Source organism: Podarcis gaigeae, assembly GCF_964106915.1.
Source record: "Podarcis gaigeae genome assembly, chromosome: 9".
In the NCBI taxonomy this organism is placed as follows: Eukaryota; Metazoa; Chordata; class Lepidosauria; order Squamata; family Lacertidae; genus Podarcis; species Podarcis gaigeae.
The window spans coordinates 56,421,620-56,447,371 of record NC_139685.1 but is presented as its reverse complement, the minus strand read 5'-3'; the positions used below and the strand labels follow the sequence as shown (position 1 = coordinate 56,447,371).

Below are 25,752 nucleotides of genomic sequence, written 5' to 3'. Positions count from 1 at the left end.
TAAGTCAGTTCTTGGTATGAGCTTTCGTGTGCATGCACACGAAAGCTCATACCAAGAACTGACTTAGTTGGTCTTTAAGGTGCTACTGGAAGGAATTTTTTTGTTTCCCCTCCTAATAGTTATTTATATTTGTAACTAGTAATTTCAAGACATATTAGTAACTAAGGGTCATAAGACAGCAAGCAAGCAAGCAAGCAAGCAAGCAAACAAACACACACACACACACACACACACACACACACACACCACAAACAGTTTAATAAAACTCCAATGACTAAACTCCAATGACATTATGCAGCAGCTGGACTTGGGGGGCAAGTGTGAAACCACCCTGAGAAATTATTAAGTAATGGCCATGTTAGAGGCTTTCCCCCATAATAGGTCACATTCAGCCGTGTGTGTTGGATGCTTTTATCATCTGCATTTGTTTTGCTGGAAGCCCATTTCCTATGATGGGTACTTCTTGGTCCTGCTCTCTGCTTAGGGCAAGCTATAGTAGCAGATGTGTGTACACAGTGCCAACCCCCCCCCCCCCCAATTCTATCAACAGGATTATGAAAATTAAGCCAATTTGCATATATCTATTTTTTGCACAAGAGATTTGGGGATTTAGAGGAGTGTGGATTAAGAAGAGGGACAGCACTAGGAAATGAAGGAAAGGGTAAGGAGAGTTGTGTTGGCAGCCCAATGAGGTCAGGAAGACAAGTGAAAGGAGCTCATAGGAGCTATCCAGGATATTTAATGCCTTTCTTCCTGAGCACTGGATGCTTTCGGCTAGAGTCTCATTTGGTTCCTAAACTCACAAGGCTTCTTAGATGATCAATTTATAGCACACAAAAATGAGCAGTGGTTCGGTCATCTGTTGTATTGAATCCTCAGAGAAGCCTGTCTATTTAAGGATATTTCATTTTCCCAAAAGCAATAGCTTGGTGGGAAAATGTGATCTTCCCAGTATTCAAGATAACTGATCCAGACGACATGCCTTTAACTTAAGACACAAGACTTTTATTCATTCGTTCATTCCATCACTCACTCCAACCTCATGTTTTGCGATTTCTATGCATGGAATTGGTGTGACTATGTTCTATATCAGGCTTCCTCAAACTCGGCCCTCCAATTCCCATGATCCCTAGCTAGCAGGGCCAGTGGTCAGGGATGATGGGAATTGTACTCTCAAAACATCTAGAGGGCTGAGTTTGAGGAAGCCTGTTCTATAGTATCAAAACTTTCAGTGAAAAATGTGAGATGAACTATTGTAGGATCATTAAGTTCCAAATCCACCACAGAAAAAAGTAGAGAAAGGATCACTTGGATTAAAAAAAAAAAATGAAACAAAACAAAACCTCCAAAACTGCTTAAGGATAGGCTGCAGTTTCTGTCATCATTACATTTCCTTTCATAAAATCAGTCTGAGCAGCAGATATAAAACATCCATTTGCAAATGAGCCAGCAGAGGGCTTTCTAGAGGTAGGCAAAGAAACAAAATCTGTGTGATGTTATTGAACCCTTAACACCATATCCCAAATTCAATAGCATCAAAGCTAATTTATATCTAGATTTCTGCAAACACACCATCATTCAGATTTAAAATCATGGCAATGTGAAACTTAACCTTTGCATTTTTAGCAGCCATTTAGTCACATAACCATTGCTTGTTTGTTTAGTCGTGTCCGACTCTTCGTGACCCTATGGACCAGAGCACACCAGGCACTCCTCTCTTCATATAACCATTACTGGCATTAATTTCAATATCTACCTTAACCTCCACAACTTTAATCCCTTTGTAAGTACTGTGGTATTTACCACACCCAACATGTAACATGTGCATTTATAAGAGATAGGAGTCAAAAGAGATTAAATAAAGATCCACTTCCTTATAGCATTCATAACTACGACATTCAAACAAAACAGAACATTAGAATGTCAAACCAGTGCTCCCTTCTGCTGCCCAGCCTGCAATATACTTGTAACTGATTGTGGCGAATTAATTTGGGTGCTTAGAAACCATTCTAACTCACTTCTAATGAGGATTTGTGCAGTACACTGCCAGCCAAAATGGTTCAACTACTTAATGCAGGGATAGGGAATCTGTGGGTCCCCAGAAGATGCTAGACTCCAACTCCCATGACCCCACTAGCTGGGGCTGATGGGAGTCAAGAGTCCAACAACATCCAGGGGGCCAGAAGCTCCCCATCCCTGACTTTGTGAAATCATTTTTGTGCCCTACAGGCAGACTTGCAGCTAGTCAGTGAGGTATGATCAGTTTGGTTCATGCAAGTTAAATAATAAAAAGAGTTGGGGCTAAAATACACAGCCGGTATAAAAACCATCAATTGTGAGAGCATTCATTTGAGGAGAAAGCACTTTAAAAAGCCATGTGCTATATAGTTCAAGAGTCAAAGTGAGAGAGACAATTTTTAAAATAATAATAATAATAATAAATTTAGCAGAAAGGCTTTAGAAATATTCTTACCATGCTTCAGATGTAGGCAGCTGTCATTCGTGGGGCTGCACCTGTAGAAGATTGTTGCTTTTAACAAATTTCCATTGAAGAATTTATTTTATATTTTGCACACTCCGAATAAAAGGTATTTTACTAGAATATTGATTGCCGATTGATTTCCTCTGCCTTTCATGGTTCTTATACCAGCCATTTTGTTTTATTTAATATACAAAAAATTGAAAGGACCTCACTGATGCTTTGAGCCAACCTACCAGGCAGCTGTAAAGACCAGCTCCTCCTGTCTTTTTAAAAATGTTTAATTACATTTGAGAACTATAGGAGAATATAGGAAACAGTGCAGCATCCCCATACCAAATCAGTCAACCAGTTATCTTCACAGTGAGGGAATGTGTAGACCCGAGATACCTGTTGCTGCCTGTTCCCTCCCCTCCACTACTTCTGGAGGTCAGTAGAGTCAGTAAGGACTATGATTCAACCAGCAGTGGCTCCCAGCTGCTGCTAGTTGAAGCTAGACCAGGATGCAGAATAGAATCAAAGGAAACAGCCCTCCACTGCTTCCTTTTTAGAACATCCATGCCTGTATGTGTAGGGGTAGTGATGCAGCTACTGCAAACAATCTTCAGCTGCCATTGCCATTAGAGCATGAGCTTGTACAAAGAAGCAGCAAAGGCTGGAGGTTCTACAAATGGTCTTCTTCTGTCTGTGCAGACCTCTGGCGAAGAGCACTTGGAACGTATTGTAAACTGCGCTTACAGGTGTTATCAGTGATCTCCAGGCTTTCTGCCTGTACTGACCTCCAAGAAAAGCGAAGGCCACACTTCCCTTCCAAATGTCGAAACACAGTACAGAGCTGGATTCCATACATTCCCTCAAAATGAGAGCAAGTCTACAGTTTGACACCCCACTGAATGTAAAAGGAAAAGGCAATAAAGACAGCAGTAGTATCCATTAGAATATGTACTATTCAATACAGAAGTGTTTGTGCAAAGAATTCTATATATAGAACCAGAAGTAAGCATGAAAGAAAGTGCTGAATTTTTAAAATAGCACACATATTTAATATGAAGCTCTACTCATAAAGCATACCTGCAGTAGACTCTTGTAGCTTTTCTCTCTTCCTCTTCTTTTTCTTTCCCTATAACAGGCAAGAAAAGCAGGGGGAGGGAAATGGGACATTTTTTACAATCATATAATCACCTTCCTTCAAAATACTTAACATTTGTGAAAGGGTGATAGCACATCAAAAGCCATTTCTGATTATCTCCATGTTATTTTTAACTATTATATTCGTTTGGGGTTTTCCAGCTAAAGCAAATTCAATATCTCCATATTGATTTGATTCCCCCAAAGATTATTCTTCTGACAATTTTGCCTATATTCAGATACAAAGAACTGCAGTTCCTTAGGAGTTTCAGTGCAGTGTAAAAAGATCCTCCTCAAAACTAAGCTCTAGGCTCTGCAAAGTGGCTTAAACCTTACTCAGCTGTTTAAGTGTGAAGAGTACTTCTTCTAGTAGAAGTCATTTCAAAGAATAAAATATCCTAGATGACTATACTTGCAGGAAGCAGACACATTGAAACTTGTTTCAGAAAAATGCTACCAGACCCCAGTTACATATATTATAATGAGTAATAGACTAAAACAACATTTGAAGCCATGATTCAAGTAGTAGACCTGTATTTGTAAGCCAAAAGCTCTATGTAATTGTAATAAGGAGTGGTAACTTGAAATGCTGCAAAATGATGCATTTCTGCAACAAAGAGTAACATATAAATCTGTCCTCTTGCAAATACTCATTATTGCCTCAAAACATTTTTGTCTGGGTGTTTGACAGAAAGCAAAGCATTTTCCAACTGGAAAGAGATCGCAGTTTTAAAGGTCGGACTGGCTATCCATGTTTTCAGCATAAACTCTCAAGAGAACCAATCTATACTCTGCAGCACATGTTCTTAGCTCCTAGTAGCTGCATGGCTACAGTACTACCCTCCTCTCTCCCATTTTAACACAATTCATTAAGATAGAACAAGTCTTTCAGAAGAGATTTAAATTAAGAGCAGACAAAAGGTTTTATTAAGTGAATGTAGGTTCTGGGCAAAAGAGATTCTCTGTGCTCTGAAGCTCAGTGGCTCTTTTATGGAGTTTTACTCAGGGGCAAGTCTATTTACCTATCATTAACTAGGCATACTGGATTATGGCTGTAGCAAACAAAGGATTGAGGGTTTTTTATGAATGTGTGACACATTGCATTTTCAAAGTAAGAACTAGGTCTGGGATTAGGCTTCTCTTTGAATTCTTTATTTAGGAGTGATCAAGGCGCAATCTTAGCTAATTCCCAGACAAATAGTTTCTAGGCTATCATGGGTATGGATTTTTTTTTTTAATACAGACAGATAAGTTTTAATGAGTAAATGGCAAAATGTTCAACATTAACAGTATCATCATTGGGTTTGGGTATGAGCGGTCTAGCTTGTTAATTTTTTTCATAATTAAATGCAATTTTTTAAGCAGCACTGACTAAACAGTTTTTTTATAATTAATTTATAATATGTCTTCAGATGAAGATGACTGTTCTTTTCAAATCAAGGTGTGAAATTTAGTTCACATCCATTCTACCTACTTAATAAAATAAAATAAAATCCACACACAAACAAGCCTTAAACACAAAGCACAAACATACAGCTCAGATTAGTTCAAGGAAAATCCAACAAGCCACCTTCAGAAGAGATTCATTGTCTGTGTTTTTATTAACCATGTGATAAGCATGCGCCAAAAGAGTTATCAGGTGGGGGACAGTGGTCCAGATGTTTGCAAAGCTATCTATCCCTTAATTGCCACTTTGATGTTATTTGTCACATGGCATAAAGCTGGACCAGGAACACACCCATGGCCAATTCCAGATTAGTTTGGGATATGCAGAAGCAATCTAAAGAAAGGCAAGAGAATAAATGACACTTAATTCAAAGTGAACACAAGGCCAACGGCGCATCTCATGGCCCAGCTGCTACCCTCACCTAGACTTTTAACTACTGCAAATGCTAGCTGAAGAAAGTGTAAATAATCGGCTTACGTAGTTGTCCCTTGCAGACCAGCCTGGGTAGAGCTGCATGTGTAGCTGCCTTTCTTTCCGAGCTAGTTCATAATATTTAGCTTGTTCTTCACGGGACAATGCGTGCCACTGCAAATAAGGAGAGAAAGAACGAATGTTACGTTTTTGTACAAGAACATGCTAAAAATAAAGGACAGCATTAGTTCTAATTTCTCTGGTTCATGGGAAAACACAGAGTGCTCAATGATAAGGTAAGAGAAGCTCCATACTATACACAGAGGATTATTTAAGTAGTAAGATCCATATGAATTCTAACCCACTTTGTTGGCATACCCACGGTGATAGTGTTTCAAGATAGACTCAACTTCCATGGAAGACTATCAACCACAATTCCTATGCTCTGCCTCCAAAGTCAGAGGCAGTATACCTCTCAATACTAGATGCTGAGAATCACATGGGGGGAGAGAGTGCTGTTGTGCGTTTCTCCTGTCTGAGAGCTTCCCATAGAGATCTGGTTGGCCACTGGCAGAAGAGGACGCTTTGACTGGATGGCCCTTCAGCCAGCAGGGCTCTTCTAATGTTCTTAGGCAGGGGTCAGCAAACTAAGGCCCAGGGGCTGGATATGGCCCACCGGGCTCGTTAATCCAGCCGCGGACCTTGCAAACCCTGCCGCCACTTGGTCAATCCCTGCGCTAAACTAGCGTGGTGCGGAGGCCTCGCCACTTGGGGACTGATTCTGTGATGCTGGCGTGGCAATTCAACTTGGAAAATTCTCTTTTCATCATACTGCTAAAGATGTTAAACTGATACTTGGGAAGAAAAAGAAATCTGGACAACAGGATCTGAAGTTACTCTTAGAACAAAAAATGGCCTGAAACCTAGAATATATTTAGTTTTGGTACGTAAGAGACTCAAAAGGCCATTGCAAAGTTTTGAGACCATGAAGTGGGTACCATCTGAACAGACAGACAGGTAAAAGCAGTCTATCTTGCTAGTTGCTTTCTGCAAGTGAAATTAATGGTAGCAGTTGACAGGTGGGACACAAAAGCAGGAGATAGGGGCTTGGAGTAAGAAGTCACCCTAGTTATAAAAAATAACAATCTTTTTAAAGTCAGCTACTCTTACTCATTGTGTACATTCATGTCCTTGCATGATCAGAAGCATCACTGGCTCTAATCTGAGCACCAGTGATGGGGCAATAGAATATCATGTTTTTCCATCTCTCAAAAGGGTAGCAGGTATGTTCCTTCTTTAGTGGGAGCTCTGTCACACTTCCAGTCATTCCTTTCCTTTGGGAGCATTTATATTTCCCCATTTCCATCACAGACTGAGACTGGAACAACATTTTTTATTGCTGCGGTTACTACTATAGTCTTCAGTGAACTTTTGAGTTTAATGTTTCAAAATCCGTTCTGATTAATTGGCATTTCAGGACTGGACTTCAGCTGTTCCAGCGCAAGGCAATCTTTAGAACAAGTGAACAGCGCTCTCGCTCTCCCTCCGCACATACACACACCTTCTCCAAGCCACAGCAGCTTTTGCTCTCAAGAAGCAGCCAGTTCCAGCCCCCGCAGCTGCCTGTCAGCTGTTTCACAGCAGGAAGTGAGGGTAGAAGCTTAGGGCTTCCAAGAGCCAAACAGCAGGGAACAGGGGAGGGAGCCAGCAGGGGAAAGAGCAGAAGCACAGAAGGTATGCTGCTTTCCTCCCAAGGGGCTGATAGTTTTCTAATAAAAAGGTTTGGGGTCCTCCAGAGGAAATCACAAAGGTTAGATCATCATCTCTGCATCTATGTTTTATCACCCAAATGTAATATTCCAAATAATTTGCCATCGTTATGCAAGACATGGTTGTTACCCAACATTTTAGCATCTCCTAATTTTTTCTCTCTCCTTTGTTTGTTTATTGTTTGCTGCTGGTGGGCAATTACACATGTGGCCAGTTTTAATTTAATTAACTGATGGGATCGGTTAGGGTTTAGGAGTAATAGCAACCCGAGAGCTGTGGAAACATGTAGCACAGTTATCCCAGACTTCTATACAAATGTACAAACAGTGCTTAAAACACTATATTAATTTATTTGGTAAGTGGGGTTGGGAAAGGTTTTGCGGCAGCAACATTTCAACGCTTTTAAACAGAACTCTCTCTCTCTCTTAGTTTGTGTACTGAAGTTGCTTTGGAAAGAAGTCTCAACAGAAGTCTGGAAAGATTCCCACAACACCGTTCTCTCCTCCCTCCAACCCCCAGCTACAAGGTGATTTCAGTTGTGCGCCATCTGCCACTGTGTTCAAAGTTTGGTTTTTAGCAGGCCATCGCAAATACTGCAAAAGTGATATTTGATGTAACATGCCAATAGTCAAATCCTCTTGTGTGTTGGCAGATGCACAGAGCCAGCTGACCTCAGGCTGAAGCGACTTGTTTACAGACACAGGAAATACTGTTCCTTCAAATATGTCCTTCGGAGGCAGCGTGAGCAAACAGTCCGTTTATTACCCCATAAGTTCTGCCTACGTAGGACAGGCCTCAACGAGAAGTCAGTGTGCTTCCCTCATCCTTGAACAGCGTGTGTTTAGCAAGCAAATTAAACATTTGGTGGCTGGGAAAACCCAAACATGGTGCACAAAGTGATGGGCAAACATAATGCCCCCTCTGTCGCTAGCTGAAATGTTGGAATAACCATTCTCTGTTCTACTTTGTCAAACATGGTTAGCTGTAGAGAATGTAGGATTTACAACTTGGGGCGGGGAGAAGGGCTGGTAACTTTACAGTATGTGCAACACTGCACAGAAATGCAGCCTAAAGTAAGAGCGGAGAATGAGAAAATACAAAATGAGCAGGTCCCTTGGCTGAGCCCTGCAAAGGGCCTCCTCCAGGCATGGAAGCTGCAGACATGCACTTCAACAAAATGAATACTCACTTGGCCGTCAGACACACTCTACACCCTTACTTAAGGCAAGTTGTCCTCTGAATACTAGTTACTAGGAATTGCAGATGGGCAGAGTGCTGTTGCGCTCATGGTCTGCCTACAGGCTTCCATAGGCATCTGGTTGGCCACTGTGAGAACAGGATGCTTAACTAGATGTTCCCTTGGCCTGATCCTGCAGGCTTGTCTTAAAGGGAACAAGGCAAAGGCAAAGGGAACACCCTCCCATCAGATGTCAAACAGATAAACAATTTTCTGAAGACATCTGAAGGTAGCCCTGTATTGGGAAGTTTTTAATATTTGATGTTTGCTGTGTTTTTATTATGTTGGAAGCTGCCCAGAATGGCTGGGGCAACCCAGTCAGATGGGTGGGGTATGCATATTATTATTTTCTTATATTTTTATTTCTTAAAGCAGCATACATACATTTTTTTCTCCCCATCCTTTACTCAGTGCTCTTAAGTAGAAATGTTTTATTGCTGTTGTGGTTTAGACTAGGCATGGTAATTCAACTACATAGATCCATCGAAACTGATGGATCTAACTCAGTCATGTTCATTAATATCAGCGGGTCTACTCTGAGTAAAACTTAGTTGACTACCAACCTAAATTGTTTATTAGCTAATTATGTATTTTAACTTTGCATAAAACCTTGAACCTGCTGAAGCACAAAAAATAATAATCATGATATACATTTGAAAATAAATAATCCATCACCTTCTCATTAACTTTTAGAAGGAACCCTTTTCCTTAAGGAATGTTCTGGGACTGGGGAACCTCGTAGTGGGCAATAGCCAGCCACCACAGTGAACAACCAGCTTATGTAGCAAATTTTCATCCACCCTCCTGAACTTGAAGCTAGACAGCCATGAGAAATTTGGACAGGATGCACCTAAAATGCTTCCAAATTGTCAACACTACTTTAACAATGTTACATCTACCTTCATCTAGGATAGAGTGGTTCAACATACTGCTCAAGGGCCATGTGCAGCCTGAAATATCTTTTTTGGTGGCCCTTGACAACATTTGATGCCCACCCCCCAAGCCCTCAGGCTGCCTTCGCAAAGCTCAGTAAGTGAGGCACTGGCCTTTGGGAAGGAAGCATGAGGGCTCTGACAGGGTCCTAGTTAGTGCTTTCCCAACTTTGGGAAGGAGCAAGGAGGGCTCTAGGACCCTACCAGAGCCTTGTGACTCCTTCCCAAAGCATGGCACCTCACTTAACCAGCTTCCAGAAGACAGTGTGAGGGCTTGGAGAGTATCAAATTTTAGCCTTTGGGTTCCGTGTCAAAGTACTCTTGGAGTCCACTTGGTATGAAATGTTGGACTGCCCTGATCTAGGAGGACTATTAATTGTTTTGACCCATGTCATGGGTTCCGAAATGTATGCATATTATCTTCAAACATCTACACCCCAAAAGTGGTTTGTTTCACAACACAAGTGTAGCAGACAGTACATTCACACGCTTTTGTCCTTTAAATACCAAAATATTTGGCATGAAAAGTTTTTTAAAGGTTTTGAAGAGGTACTTCCATGGAACTAAATTTGAGTGTACTTTCTAGAGTACAGCTACAGCTGTCTACCCAGAAAGGCAGCACTTAGATTCCTGCCTAGGTGCTATCCTTTGTAAGCCATTATCAAACACTAAGACCAATCATGGAATAAAGGACATAGGAGCTACCTTGGGAGATGAGAGGTAATTGGACTTGTAAGTCTTTCAGAAAGCTGTCAAAATATAGACAAGAGCTTAAGCTAATTCAGTGTTTGTGAAAACCAAAGAAGATATATTCTGTCCTATGGTGTATTTACACAGCATAATAATAAAACACAGAGAACGTGCTTTGATAGAACCCAAGCAATAAACATTATAGTATTCTTTGCAAATAGAGCCCTAATCACTCTGACGCCAAGTCTCATTTTAAAAGCCAAGGGTTTAAGTAACTGGCAAGCATAGTGAAAGCTAAAGAAATATCAGAGGAGAATTAAAATACAGACTTAAAATGAAAGTCTCAACTTGCAAATGCAACAAAATAGTAGTTATATTGTTAATACCAGTGGGGTTTTTCTGGGGGACGCAGGGTTATGAATACCCCTAAACATTTTGTGAATCTAAGTTTGGCCTCATTGAGGGGCAGTATTTCAATAGGAGTAAGAAAATGAGAGTAGCCCTAAACATTTTTTTAGAAAAAAAAGTACTGGCCAATACTTTAAGACAGGTATCCTATGAAAATATTGCAGAAGAAAAGGAAACATATACAGTGGTGCCTCGCAAGACGAAATTAATTCGTTCCGCAAGTTTTTTCTTCTTGCGAGTTTTTCGTCTTGCGAAGCACGGTTTCCCATAGGAATGCATTGAAAATCAATCAATGCGTTCCTATGGAAACCGCCTTCAGACCATGTCCGGGGACTGTCTGTCCCCCGACCTCTTCTGAAGGCTGGGGGGGGGGGAAGGGCTTTTTTCCCCCACCGCCAGCCTTCAGAAGGCTGTTCTGAAGGCTGGTGGTGGGAAGAAAAGCCCTTCTCCCCACCTCCCGCCCCGCAAGATCCGGGGACAGGAGGGCTTTGCTACCGACCGCCAGCATTTTAAAAGCCCCCGGGACAGCGGATTTTAAAATGCTGGCGGGCGGCAGCGAAGTCTCCGCTGTCCCAGGGCGATTTTAAAATGCTGGCGGGCGGCAGCAAAGTGTTCGCTGCCATCCCCCAGCATTTTAAAAGCCCCCGGGACAGCGGAGACTTCTCTGCCGTTTCTCCGCTATCCCGACGGCTTTTGAAGGCAGGCGGGGGGAAGCAAAGACTTTCGCCCTCCGCCGGCCTTCAGAAGAGGTCCTGGACAGCGGAGGTCCTTGGACAGCGGAGACTTCTCCGCTGTCCCGGGCAATCTTAAAATGCTGGCGGGCGGCAGTGAAGGCTTTGCTCCCGCCCGCCAGCATTTTAAGATCTCCCGGGACAGCGGAGAAGTCTCCGCTGTCCCAGGGGCTTTTAAAATGCTGGGGGACGGCAGCGAAGGTTTTGCTGCGCCCGCCAGCATTTTAAGATCGCCCGGGACAGCGGAGAAGTCTCCGCTGTCCTAGGAAGGCAGGCGGAGGGGAGCAAAGACTTTCGCCCCCCGCCAGCCTTCAGAAGAGGTCCAGGACCTCTTCTGAAGGCGGCGGCGGGCGAAAGTCTTTGCTCCCCCCCGCCTGCCTTCAAAAGCCGTCAGGATAGCGGAGAAACGTGCTGCGCTTCTCCACTATCCCGGGAAGGCAGGCGGTGGGTAGCAAAGCCTTTCGGCCCCCGCCGGCCTTCCTGGACCTCTTCTGAAGGCCGGAGGGGGGCGAAAGGCTTTGCTCCCCACCGCCAGCATTTAAAAGAGGTCCCCGGAGATTTCCCTATGGGCTTTCTTCTTGCGAAGGAAGCCCATAGGGAAATTCGTCTTGCGGAACGACTCAAAAACGGAAAACTCTTTCGTCTTGCGAGTTTTTCGTTTTGCGAGGCGTTCGTCTTGCGGGGCACCACTGTACTGCAAAATGTACTTCTTTCTTCCAGCACAACTTCTGAATATTTTACCATGGCTATTTGCATACATTTGTTCAAATCAAAGCATGAAAACAAGTGGATAATGAAGGCCAATCTAGTGTAGTATTCTCTTACTACGGTGGACAGTTAGATGTGTATGGGAAGCTCGCAAACAGGACATAAGTGCAACAGGATTTTCCCCACTCATGTTCCACTGCCACTGGCAGTCTTATGACACATGGAGAGCACACCTGCATGAAATATGAAGCTGCGTCTAGGGTGCAGGACTGCTTTCATGTGGCAGGTCAGAATCTTATCTCCCCTCCATCTCCACCAACGAACTTTGACAGGTGTATAGGACAGCCTACCTGCCAATCATCTGATATCCTAATGATGCCAATGATTGACACTTGTAAAGGTCTTTTGTGCTGCTAGTCAGGCTCTTTGGAAGCACTGTGCAACAGAGCTTTGCAAGCACTGCCAATTGGCAGAGCCTGCAAAACCCCTTTTGGCCAACACCTGCCTTTACCTGCCACACACCTGGTGTCATATATGACTGCAGGTGTGGTGCTGGTGGTGTGGCCGGTAAGTGTGGCCACCAGCCTGAGAAGTCTCATGAATCCATAGCTGTCAACGTTTCCCTTTTTTAAAGGGAAATTCCCTTATTCTGAATAGGATTCCTCGCAAGAAAAGGGAAAAGTTGACAGCTATGTGAATCAGAGATTCCCCACTTCTGATCTAGCCTAGTGTTGACTTCTCTGAAAAGCAGGTCACAGTCAGGAGTCTTTTTGGTTCTCCTACTTGAGAGCCTTGTAAATGGAGATCTGTGGACTTAAATTTGACCCTTTATGCATGCAAAACACATGCTTTACCTGATGGGCCCCTGCTTTATGACACAACAAGACTACTTGCTTTCATTTTAAACTGCATCACATAGCTCCCAGTAGCCAGTGACTACGTTGTCGAGGTGGGTACTGGGGCAAGGGTTCGTTGGACAGCACATACTGAACACAGAACATGCATATACACAAATATGGTTGTGTCATACCCTTCTGCCAAGAATCTGGTTGATAGCTGCACTTTCTTTCAGAGTACACTCTGCTACGACATTCGCTCTCATCTCTTTCATGTATAACATGAAAGCATTCAGAGGCTTCTTAATGTGAGGTCTTTTGGGCTCCTGTTCTTTCCTCTGTTCATGCTGAGGCTTCCTAAAGGTAGCAGGAGGAAAGGAAATACAGAAAGAGCAACTGTTACCATTTTCAACACGTTATTTCAGATGACCAGCTATTATTCTGAGCAGCCATGCTTGATTGGTTATCACATTTTTGGAGAGAAGAGGAAACATCCTAGATGTTATATCACAATGTTCCTCCACCAGTGGATTGGGACCCATTTTCAGGTAGTCCTCAGTGCCACTGCCTATCCAGTGCCTCCTAACTGGCTTGCCCCACCAACCCCAGATATAACCCCAGGCTAGCACCAGCAACCCCTTGCATGCTGAGTCAAGATGGTCAGGGGCCAGTGAAGTTCCGGGAGTGAGGCAGGGGTGGCGAAAGGCGTGAAGGAAGGGGCTAGAAGAGGGGAAATGTTGTAGGAAGGAGAAGGGAATATAAAAGAACCAGGAGGGAGGGAGGGAGGAAATAAAGTGGCAATGTGTTGTGTTGGGCTTTTGCAGGAGGGTGGTGGTGGGTACAAGTTGACTGCAAAGAAGAGCATAAAAATAGCTTACAGGATATGGGTTGGAATGGTGGGGGTGGGGATGGAAAGCAGAGAAAGAAAGAAAGAAAGAAAGAAAGAAAGAAAGAAAGAAAGAAAGTCTTTAACACTTAAGAACATTTGGATCAGCAAATTTTGCCTAAAATGATGAGGACGTCACATCATCTCCAGAACAAATATCTGTATTTGAGGAAAGCTGAGCTATGGAATTTCTTTCTAGGGTTCAGTTCCCAAAAGACCCATTTTGTCAAGCTTGGGAATTTTATCACTGAAGAATGCCACTGGTCCTAGGAATGGAGGCGACTATTCTAGACCCTTGTCACTTTTGCAAAATTCCATGTTTTGCATAATTATTTTGCCCAATTCCATTCTACCTCTGCATTAACTTGCATTTTAAATAATAATATTTAAATACACATTTAATATTTTAATATGTACTTTCATGTGTATTCTCTTCTTAAAACTCTGAAAACATTGGAGAAGCCTGAAGTGCAGTGGACAGCTGCATTCTGACATGCTCATTACTCTGAGAAGTGAGGATTTTGTAAGCATGCAGCTAACATGGGGGTTACGTTCTGGGGATTGCACCTAAAGCCCAAATTACATAAAGTCAAAACCCACTGGGTACAATGCTGGGCAGGATTGCGAAAGTCATTTTCCCTAGAACCCTGACCCCTTTCCATCCCCCTTTTAATTTTTATATATATATTTAAAATACTAATGCAATCACTATTTCTTTGTTGAAGAATACCAAACATTGACATGATATTTAGACACAGATTCAATTATTTCCCATGGGAAGAGAGAAAGAGAATGAAAGACTGAGACTACTTATTTGCCATGCTTACTCAGCTTTTAAGGCATTGCAGATGAAAGATCAATTAAAGACCAGAGGAAAACTCACACGTGCATTAAGTCACTGTCTGTGTGTGCATGTTCTTGTTTGACTTGAGGTGTTACAATAGCTGGGTGAGGGATTCCAGTTGTGTGGGGTCCTGGAGGACCAGGGATCATATGATGTGAAAACCTACAAAAAAGAAAAAAGTACAGTCTTCTTCATAACAGGAACTCAAACACAGCATAGGATACCTACAAATCACTCAAGACAGGCCTAGGAGGCAGTTCATTCATACCACTTAAGAGACCATGATACACCAATGTGGGAAACAATTATTTTGCTAAAATGTGTGTTACGAATAGGGTTTTTAGTCTCCTGTTATCTGTGGCTTTGGGAATCTGGAATTAGACATAAGTGAATTTAACATGGCCAATAATTTCAAAAGAATAAAGCCTTAACCAAAAAAACTGTTTCCACACAAGTATAAAAGATATTGAGTTATCCACCACCAGCCAACAAAAGGTAGTAATTATCATGCAGAAAATTTTAAAAACCTCTAACAAAGGTAACTTGCGTATCTTTATAAAAGGACATTAAAACCTGTCTTACATTTCATCAACCTTACTTGATCACATATCAAATTTTTAAGTCCCCAAACGTGTGGGGGAAAGAATATGGGCTAGTGATTTGCCTTAGGCACAGATCCAAATCAAGTGTGCTTCTACTGGGATGGCTCATACTACAGATAAATTGAAATAAATACTTAAAATGGCATTACTGAACTAGTTTGCTACTTCCCCTCTGAGGCTTCTTTGGTTTTCTCTCTGCCTGAAATGTGTTGGTAAGGTAACCTTCTTGCATATTCCATCAAGAAACTCACAGGGCAGGGAAATTAGCATGCGCTCTTAAAGAGCACACTGAAATGTTTTTAATGGTGGCTTGCTCAACTAAGAATTTCCAGTACATCTTATTCCTAAAGATGCATAAAAACATTGATTAAAGGGGCAATCATATGACAAAATCCACCAGGATGAGCAGTTTAGGATGCAGCAGATCTATGGCTCAGCCAGCTGATTCCTGTCTTGGCCAGCATTAAGTCCCAACCCTGGCTCAGCTGAAGATATGCTGGTGTAATTTGCTCATCCTGCCTTAACCAAGGCTGGCGTAAATCAGCAGAAAGGGATGTGGCAGGGGCGTGATCAGAGGGGAGGACTTAGGCTGGATCCTAAGCCCATTCAACTTGATCACGTGACTTGGCAACCTGGCATAGAACACTACTTTAAATACCAGGTTTAGGCACAGCAGCAGTCCTACTGCTGAATGGGGTTTGGATCTGGTGTAACTTTATGCAAGTTTAACTTACACCAGTGTGCTTTATGCCGGCTTCTTGTGCATAGGACTGGTCCCTACGTGATAAAAGCACATGTAAAGAAATGTGATAGAACCCACACCTAAATAGCAAATGCCTGTGTATTTACATAACAGTTGTGTGTTTTAAATGTGTGTAAAATATGCAGAGGTTCGCTGAAACCTTTGGGTACACCAAGCACAGGATATAGAGGCCACCTTCCCATAGTGCAGAAATGTAAAGTGTGACGCGAAAGTGTTGTCCTTGCCATGTCCCAGTTAGTGCTGCTTGCTTTCACTAACACTGCCACCCATTCACACGCCACTATTACAGATATAACCATGTGTACACAGCTTCTTTGCCTTTATTTTAAAACAGATTTGGGCTTGGAAATTTCTTTGAGGTGCTGCAGTCTACATGAAAAGAGTAAAGCACAGGAGCAGGGAATGAAGCCAAAGCGACTCTGATCAAAGGAGTGACCATTTTGTATTTAGTGGTTATATTCATGTGGTGCAAAACGACAAACACCAGTGCAGTTTGAATGACTATCTGGTCTTTTATTATAATTATAATTATTTTACATTTATATTCCACCATTCTTTGCATTACCCATAGTATCACTTAGGGTTTCCAAGAAGTCTTCTATTCAGGCACTGATCAAACCCAGACCTGTTTAGCTTCAGCAAGGCTGTGGTAACATGTGCCTTTAGACCAATATTCCCCAACCTGGTGCTCTCCAGATGTTTTAAACTATAGCTCCCATCCCTCCTGACTGCTGGGCCATGTTGGCTGGGACTGATGGGAGTTGTAGTCCAAAATATCTGGAGGGCACCAGGTTTGGGGTAGGCTGTTTCAGATTCCAGCCGTGACTATATGCTGAAGGTCAATAGCATGTGATTTAGGTAAGCTGTATAAACACAGTATAGTTTATAGGTATAAATGCATTTTAGCTGACTGGGGGAAGGGGTAGCAAGCAGAGGCATACACCAGGATGCAAGCAGGGGAGCAAACTGCCCCTCTAATTCCAGCAGTTACACCTCAGCCACTCATTCCGCACCTAGACCTACCTTGACATGGAAGTGTCGACTGAAAGTGAGGGTGGGTAGGGCTGCCTGAATCCACTTGAGATGGGATATACAGGCTGACCTTGCCTGAGGTCACAGAAGAAAGGAACCCATCAATAATACTGTAACAGAAGTGAGCTTGCCTTTTTACCAAACACCAATGAGTTGAGATGCGAGGTATCAACGAAAGTATACTGCACTGCATTCTGATTTAGGGTTCTACAGCTGGCAACCTTGACCCTCCAGATGTTTTTGGCCTACAACTCCCATGATCCCTAGCTAGCAGGACCAGTGGTCAAGGATGACAGGAATTGTAGTCTCAAAACATCTGGAGGGCCGAAGTTGAGGAAGCCTGCTCTACAGATTCCTTACTGAGAAAGACCACCACCACGGATCTTGGGAACATTAACTTGAACTGGATAACCTTCAACGCTACCTTTTAACCTTTAACACTTTCTATAAAATGGATTTGAATAAACTAGAATTTGCTTTGTGATAAGGGGTGCAGTATTGACTTGCCAATGAAACCCTAGAAACTATAGTTCTGTGAAAACAGGGTGGGTGTCTATTGATCCCTAACAAAGAATCCTCTGTGAACTGCAGTTCCCATGATTCTTTGAGGGGGCTCTCTGGCAGTCAAAGTGAGACAAAACTTATACCCATAGTTCCACTGCAACCAACAGATATTTACATGTCAGTCTGCCAATACAGCACATTGAAAATGGAAAAGTTTTTACCATGGGACTAATTATATTTCTGAAAAGTGTTAGTAGCATCAGTAACTCCCAAAGAACATTGATTTGTCAGTAAAGTCACTTCAGGGTGTTGCAAGATATCATTATGACGATTATCTGGGAAGATAAACCTCCACATCTAGCAAAAAGAGCATAAATGAGACCTAGATCCTAAGAACTGCTACCTTTACCAAGCATATCCTTAAATTAACAGGATTTAGGAGTAAAGGATAAGTTTTTGTCATGCAAAATAAATAAATAATAAAATGTTACTCAAATAATCACTAAAGTACATATAAATTTCAATTTCAGTGGTACTTCAAATTTATATATTTTCTTCTATCAGAATGAGGTGGAGAGGACATATATTGGAAATGTTAAATTTTGGAAGCTGATGTTACTGCATATGTTTTGGACTTTTCCTTATTTATCTATTTTCTGGCAAAAAGTGCTGGTAATAATATAACTGGCTGCAACATTCCTAAAACACCTAAACTGATTCTCTCTGCATATTTAAATGAGGTCTTAAATGACGAGGATTTGGATTAATGACTACTATTTACCTATTGCTAAATTGGTTATCAGTGGTAACTGAAAATCTTTGAAATCCTTCTTTCAGTGAGTGGATAGTAGCTTTTAATAAGCAGCACTCTTTACTAAAGTTAGCTATTACAAAAAAGGCCAAGAGGGTGAACACACAATAAATTTATGGAAAAAATAAGATTATACATAATATATACAGGTTAAAGATGACATCAAACCTAGTTCTTTAGTCTAATTAATATAATTCCTTTCAGGCAACTATATTGATTATAGGGTATTGAGTTAATTATTTTAATAGTCCTGCCAAATCTTATTGGATCAATATATTTGGGAAAAGACTGTGTATATTTGTAAACTAATTGCATTTTTTAATATTTATGATTTCTATATGAAGGGGGCATAGTGGATTCAGATTCCTGAAATGCGGTAGTTTGAGTGCACCATACAGACAAGCATAAGAAGCACCTCTGCAGCTTCATAAGATTTTGTTTTTGCCTAGTCTTTTCTAGGCAAGGTGTTGAGGCAGCTTATTGTCTTGTTGACAGCATCACTTTTCCATGACCTACTGAAGTTACCTAGTATGGTTTGAAAAGATGCAAACAGTTCTCTTTATTCGGTAGTGAAAACTAAGCATGTATTTTTACCGAAAGATGTGTATGTAAGCAACTTGAGTGCAGAACATGAATCTTAAGAGACGGAGAGAGAAAGCAGGGCACACAGAAAACAAACCAATGAACTCTTGGTTTGAAGTTCCAGTCTTCTTCAGAATGTCATATCTCACTAGCACAAATTGATTGCTTCAAATACTTTGAACTTTTTCTGCTTAGTTTACATTGTCTTTTCCTCCAGCTTGCATTGATGCGACTTCTGAGCAGGTTTCAACACACTTAAGTAGCAAAGTTCAGAGAGAATAATTGATCTACTCTTGAAAGACTTCGCTCAATTCTATTTAAGCAGAGCTATCGATTGACAGATTTAATGTTTTAAGAAATTGGCATTTCCAAAGCTATTGGTCCTTTCTTTTGCTCACCATGACGGTCTTCACACTTAAACAGAGCTCTGCGTGTGTGCAGTAGGGAGGGCCAGTGCACCAAAGGGTTGGGGGAAAAGAAAAAGAAATCCAAATATAGCACATTTTCAGCTACAGTAAGCAAAGCGTAAGAGTAATCTGTACTAGACTTCATCATTTGTGTTATCAGCATTTTCCTCCAGATTCACCCTCTTTGCAAAAACATCTGCATTGAGAAAGCATTTCGAGGAAATGCCAAAACTTAAAAGCTAGAATCAAAACCATGAGAAAGGCTTCCATAGTGTAAAAGCAGCTGTACAAGAGAGAATAGGCACCACACATCCTGCTCTTTCAAATTCTCTTCTAATTACAAGGTCATTTTGAAAAGTTGCAGCCATTTTTTACTCATGGTGCTGACAGCCATTTTACTGTTATTTTCCAAAATATCGAGGGAAGATTACTCAAAGATTTGGGCCCAATCTAACAAGGTGTAGAGAGCCTACAGCTGTGGAATTTTCATGTCAGATGTGTGTGGCAAAATGCCAAAATGCACATTCCCAGTATAACAAGTCCAAAGAGGTGCAGAAATTGCCAACTATAGAACTCTAAAGAATATATCATTTTAGCTCACTACACTGCAGATGTCATTCTTTTGTTGTCCATGTCTGAATCACTCTCTTGCTGGATGGCAGTGCAATTTATTAACATGACTGGGGGAAGGTTTACTGAAGGTATACACAAGTATACACAGTCACTCTCCAATGGCTCTTCTTTAGATGTGATTGCACCATGAAGTGCTTGAATAATTGTGTTTTCACTCTGTGCACAATGGTGGCGCAATGGGTCAGTGTGTCTGTCTGGTAACAGGAAGAATGGTGTCTCAAGCCCACTCAGAGACACCTGTGGACAGGATTCCTGCATTGCAAGGTGGCTGGACTCTTAGGGGTCTCTTCCATCTCTACAATTCTAGGACTCTATGAAAACAACCCATCTGCCACACGGACAGTGCCTTGAGCAAATCAATTGCAATTATTCAGTGGCAAGAAAGCAGTGCACATGCTCAGTGGCATTCATGTGCATGCCCCAGTCCTGAACCCTGCAAACATTTAGAGGAAAGGTCTTGTGAGCACTGGGCCAAATGAACCATGTACAATATATACTAGAGTTCAGTACAGTCATACCTCGGGTTGCGAACGTGATCCGTGCAGGAGGCACGTTCGCAACCCACAGCATTTGCAACCCGCAGCGCAGCACCACGTCTGTGCACACGCGTGAAGTGATCCAGCACTTCTGCGCATGCATGTGATGTCCTTTTGCGCTTCTGCGCATGTGTGAGCGCCGAAACCCAGAAGTAACCCATTCTGGTACTTCCGGGTTTGGCGTGGTCTGCAACCCGAAAACACACAACCCGCAGCGTTTATAACCCAAGGTATGACTGTAAATACAAACCTACAGTTTATGAAAAAATTGCTAGTTACAATCAATTGCTACTTTGTTATTTACTCATTGGCATTTCCACGGATTTCTACTTTTTTAAAAATGCAAACAGGTAGGACATACTTCTCAAGCCCATAAAGGTAGCAATTATTATTATTTTAAAACAAAAACAAACACGCACATACACAACTATGCAAGCACACACAAACTTAGTTCGGAAGCACCAGGAGGTTCTTACCAGCCAAGAGGTGGGGTAATCTGCCCAACACCACCGGGAGACAAGGGATAGAAAGTGGGCATATCAGGACCTGGAGGATGTCTGGACATGCCTGTTGAAAGGTATAGAGCGCAAGTCGTCATTTTGGTCACCAAATTATGAAATACTGTGTTAAAAAGAAATAGAAGCAACTCGTCCATAAATTAAAAGAAGAAAATGGAACAAAACCTCTAAGCCCGTAGTGCGTTTAGCATTTAGATTCACTTTAAAAACAAACACCCACATGACTCATTTCATCAGCCCAGATTATGAATGCTTAAATTTCAATAATTTTTTTTGGTCTAAGAGTTTTCCCTACCTACTTGATAGCAACAGGGCAACTAGGACCGAACTGTCAACCAAACCAAAAACACACAGAGGAAAGACTAAAAGCTGGCATGTTCTCTGCCAAAACTAATTCTTAGATGCTACAGCTGGGATTTGATCTGGGTCAGAAAGGTGCTTGCTACAGCTGCTTTGTGCAACAGAGCTATTGACCCCAAGATATTAGGGGTTGGATCCAGATACATGCTTAGGCCCCATTTAAATTAAGGGACTTAAGTTGTTACTTACTTAACCGCATCATTTATGGTAAAATTAAAAACCACTATCCCATTCAACGAAACAGTCACAGAGTCTATCATAGGATTCTAGAGTTGGAAGGAACAATCAAATTAGTGATTTTACATGCCATATAGCCACTTCGAAAGAATGGCTGTTGTCAGCATCTAGAAAATTTGGATATCTACCCAAGGCCCACAGATGTTTGTAAGAACCTGTTAATCCAAGCCTTGGATCTGGTGTGAATAGCTACAGTAAAATCTAGACACTGGCTCTTAGAATGCATTTCATGTTCCAGGGGGATAGTTATAGCTATCTATCTGTTGCAACAACAACAAAATCTTACAGCATCTTAAGTGCTAATAAATTGATTGTGGCATAAGCTTTCATGCACCAGAGCCCACTTTGTCAGATATATACTCTACTCAGTGGGTAAGTATATACACCCCGAGTACAAAGAGAAGGAAGAGTGATTGTGTTTCTAAAGCAAAGTCAAAAGGTCAAGCAATACAGGACATAGCAGTAAGTGAATCACAGTGCTATGCAGAACACAAATGACTTCAAGATCCAATCGGAACGGATGTAACCCACTGACTAGTGGATGCTGATAATGAACAGGCATTGCAAGATCAATAGCTTAAACACACATCTAATAATTGCTTTCTGTAGTGATCTAGCAATTCCTAGGATTTGCTCAGATGAAACATCAGAGCATCAAATTTGCTAAGAAAGTCATACTCATCACATTTGAAACTTCCATAGGAATACCATGATCCTGTGATCTCCTGGGACCACAAAATGCCCTGGGAATTGAAATGCTCCCCTGCTGGTATTCAAATATCACCAATTTGTCCCCATTAATCTTCTTGCATGAGAAATAAACTTAAAGCAATGGGAGAAGGACATCACTGCTCAGTCATACCATGTTAGAGGATGGCTAGTTGAATAAGACTTTGATTTTATGGCCATTGTAGTTTGGTCCCATGACAGTGTTGCCAGAATAGCTAGGATAGCAAAATGGCACCAGTTTATATATTTTTAAACTCCATTTAGTGACCTATTGCTGCTGGTTAGCAGTTGCTTCAGTTAAGAAGTGCTATCTGTTAAGGTGTTGTGAGGTGGAATTATCATCTTCCAGGATGAGCTGTAGACAGTAAATGACATTCAGTTAGCCTTTTGCTGGGTCCAGTCCACTGACAGCATCTCTTCTGTACCTGCCTTGACTTAGTTGATGTGGTTTTCCCTCTTCCCAAGTGAGTGCTCCTGTTTTAAGAATACATTATGTAAAACTTGAAGGTGGTAGTCTCTAACCAAAGGAATGGATAAATGCAGTTACATCATCCAGTAGACAATGTATTCTGTGGTATGACCTGGATGGCAGCTTGAAGCATATACGGTAAGTATGTCAGCAAATTGTAGTTTCCAGGAAGACTGTGATGCCCGGAAGATAAGTATGACTGCAGGTGATTTTGGACCTAAGAATAAACTCGTCTTAGTAAGGCACCTGTCCTGTGAGAATGCCAAAATTTGAAACAGGATTATCTAGTTTCTGCATTTGGGGTAGCAGATAGGATAATATTGGGTGTGTCTGCGTAGATTTGTTCCTGAAATTCTGTAGGAAGGTTCCCCCTGCAGCTCTGATCCTGGCAAGCTGCATGAAGATATAAATGTTCCATGTAAAAGTCCACCAGGAGAGGTCCACACATTAACCCTTTTCCAGTGTCGAGAGGATAGTTGCTGTCTCCAGTGCACTACTGAGTGATGGGACTGAAGTATTCCTTGAATTGGGGATGGTGGAAATAAACTTCCATCACTGTAAACCTCTGCAACATATATGCAGATGTCACTGAGCCAAAAGAGAGTTTTCAAGACAAGACATGACTCTTCTGTCTAAGTCAGCGTCAGGCTGAGCAAGTTAACAATTTTGCCAGGTGAGTTAAGGGCACCACTCTTGCGGGCCCTTGCAACAGGCAGGAGTTTCGCATAGAAAATAACGCTGAAAAATATAGATGGATTGCTTTGTTTTGGGAACATACTGCGAAGTGCAAACTTGTGGAGAAGGTTGGGTCTATGTAGGCTCTGTTCATGAGAGTTCATCATTCTTCATACTCACCTGTTTGCCCCACTGCACAGCAGCCTTAAATCAAGTCACACCATTTGTCCACCTAGGCCAGTACTGTCAACACTGATTGGCAGCAGCTCCCCACAGTTTCAAACAGGAATCATTCCCGGCCCGACCTGGAAATGATGGGGATTGAACCTGTGGCCTTCTGCATGCAAGGCAGATGCCTTTCCACTGAGCTACAGAGACCCTTCCCCAGACTGCTTACCAGATTGGATTCAGATTTCATTTGTGCTCTGGTTCGTACTGTGATGCACCAGCTGTCCTGCCTTACACTGACTGACCTTTTGTTTTCAGTATTTATACGTGATACATAATTTTTAAAAGATTCCTTCTCTCTATACTAGGATATACATATATATACCTACCCACTTAGGTGACTGCTTCGTGTTTTTGATGGAGGAGGATCTGGTTCACAAAAGCTTAGGCCACAAGACCAGTAGTTTTTATATAGCATGGTTAATTTTCACTCTGATTTAAAAAGAAAAAGAGGAAGAAGGTTACAGCCTATAAGTCAAGGGTGGAGTACCTCTGGCCTGCTGGATGTTATTGGACAATAACTCCCTTAATCCCTGACCATTGGGCTATGCTGTCTGAGGGAGATTTTTGGGGGTCCAACAACTTCTAGAAGACCACAGATTCCCCACCCTGCGAAAAGTGATAAAATAAAAGTATATGGGGAAGCTTATCTGATCTCTCTCTCTTAAAGGTTCCATTGGAAAGAAGTCTTGAAAAACAAATCAGAATGAAACATTTTCAGAGGGGCTGAGAGAGCAGAAAAACAGCAGCTCCAAATAGGCAGCAGACCAGACTTATTAGATTAGGTAAATTGCTGCTTGTACATTTTCTGTGGTTCCCTTGTGATTCACAGATTTTGGAAACTTGCTACCACAGAGGATCGGTGGTTAATTAAGAATCATTTTCAGGCGTGTAATGGTCACACTTGATATGATTCATTTGGCTCCTGATTGTCACTCCAGCTTCAGCTAAGCTCCTTGTCTCTGACTCTTGTGGGCGCCAAGGTCAATCTTTTGTATTGGTTAGTATTTTTGCAATGGCATAAGGAAGTCCCACTGGAAATGATCCATCAACTCACATTCTCAAGAATGTAGAAATGCTACAAACTCCAAAAAAAAAAAAAAAACCCACCTCAAGGATTAAAGCTAATCCTAGTCCCAGATGAGCCCTATGGTTTTCATGCTCTACCTAAATCTCATGCCCCAAGGAGGCACACAGAATTATGGTCACAGAGACCATTAAACCATTGATTTATTTAGTGCATTAAAGAACCAATGCAAAAATCACAGGTCTTTTCATATGTAAAGTCCTCTATTCTAAGTGAGAGGAGGCATAAGTGACCCTGCCATTTTGAAGGGGGGGGGGAATCTGACTACATCAAAATTCAATATAATAAAAACAGGTTTCAACATTTGGGGGTGGTTGAAGGAAAGCCATAATGGGAGAAAAGTGTATGTGGCAAATAGATGGTGTGGGACCCCTGGTTCAGGCTACAATCACTAGGGGGACAAAAGCTTAAAGTTCCTACACTCCCATTATTGTCCCTATCTGTTATTGTTTTGTTTTTTTAACTATTTATTTTGTGTTTTTATCCTGTATTTTTTATCTTGGGACTGTCCTGAGATCTTTGGATGAAGGGTGGTATATTAATCAATTAGTTAATAACAATAAAAGCTCTTGGAGCAGCTTTCAAGAATCAGTTCTAAGATGGTCCCTTCTCTCAAGCTCAAAATCTAAAAAGACACGAGACATGAGAAAACCAGTGGCTGTTCTGGCTCTTTTACCCTTGATAAAGGGAAGTGCTCCTCTGTTTCCCCAGATTCAGAAACAGAACTGGTGACAATGTCTAAGCCAAGGAGATGGGGTCAGTCTTGCTACACCATTCTTCCCTCACCAGACATGTTGCTAAACTGCATGCTAGACTATGGAGCATTGCCCAGAGACACAAGACAATGTCAAGCACATCAAAGTGCAAGTAGATAAATAGGTACCGCTCCAGCGGGAAGGTAAACGGCATTTCCGTGTGCTGCTCTGGTTCACCAGAAGCGGCTTAGTCATGCTGGCCACATGACCCGGAAGCTGTCTGCGGACAAACGCTGGCTCCCTTGGCCTACAGAGTGAGATGAACACTGCAACCCCAGAGTCGTCCACAACTGGACCCTTTACCTTTCCTTTTTTTA

At 41.9% G+C, this 25,752-nt stretch overlaps 1 protein-coding gene across 10 annotated transcripts in view; it reads right to left on the bottom strand.

Annotated features, from left to right (window-relative positions):
- LEF1 (lymphoid enhancer binding factor 1) overlaps positions 1-25,752 on the bottom strand; it is a 98,805-nt gene that overhangs the window by 12,144 nt on the left and 60,909 nt on the right. For 3 of the 10 annotated variants that reach the window (XM_083756715.1, XM_083756717.1, XM_083756718.1), the window contains exons 6-11: positions 20,854-20,944; positions 16,896-16,979; positions 14,547-14,669; positions 12,972-13,134; positions 5,532-5,639; positions 3,551-3,599 (exon numbers count right to left, since the gene is read on the bottom strand). In XM_083756715.1, the coding sequence (XP_083612841.1) occupies positions 3,551-3,599; positions 5,532-5,639; positions 12,972-13,134; positions 14,547-14,669; positions 16,896-16,979; positions 20,854-20,944 (618 nt within the window). Of the gene's footprint in view, positions 1-2,473; positions 2,515-3,550; positions 3,600-5,531; positions 5,640-12,971; positions 13,135-14,546; positions 14,670-16,895; positions 16,980-20,853; positions 20,945-25,752 lie in introns of all 10 variants that reach the window. The other 7 variants (XM_083756723.1, XM_083756724.1, XM_083756716.1 and 4 more) reach the window with 3 other exon arrangements.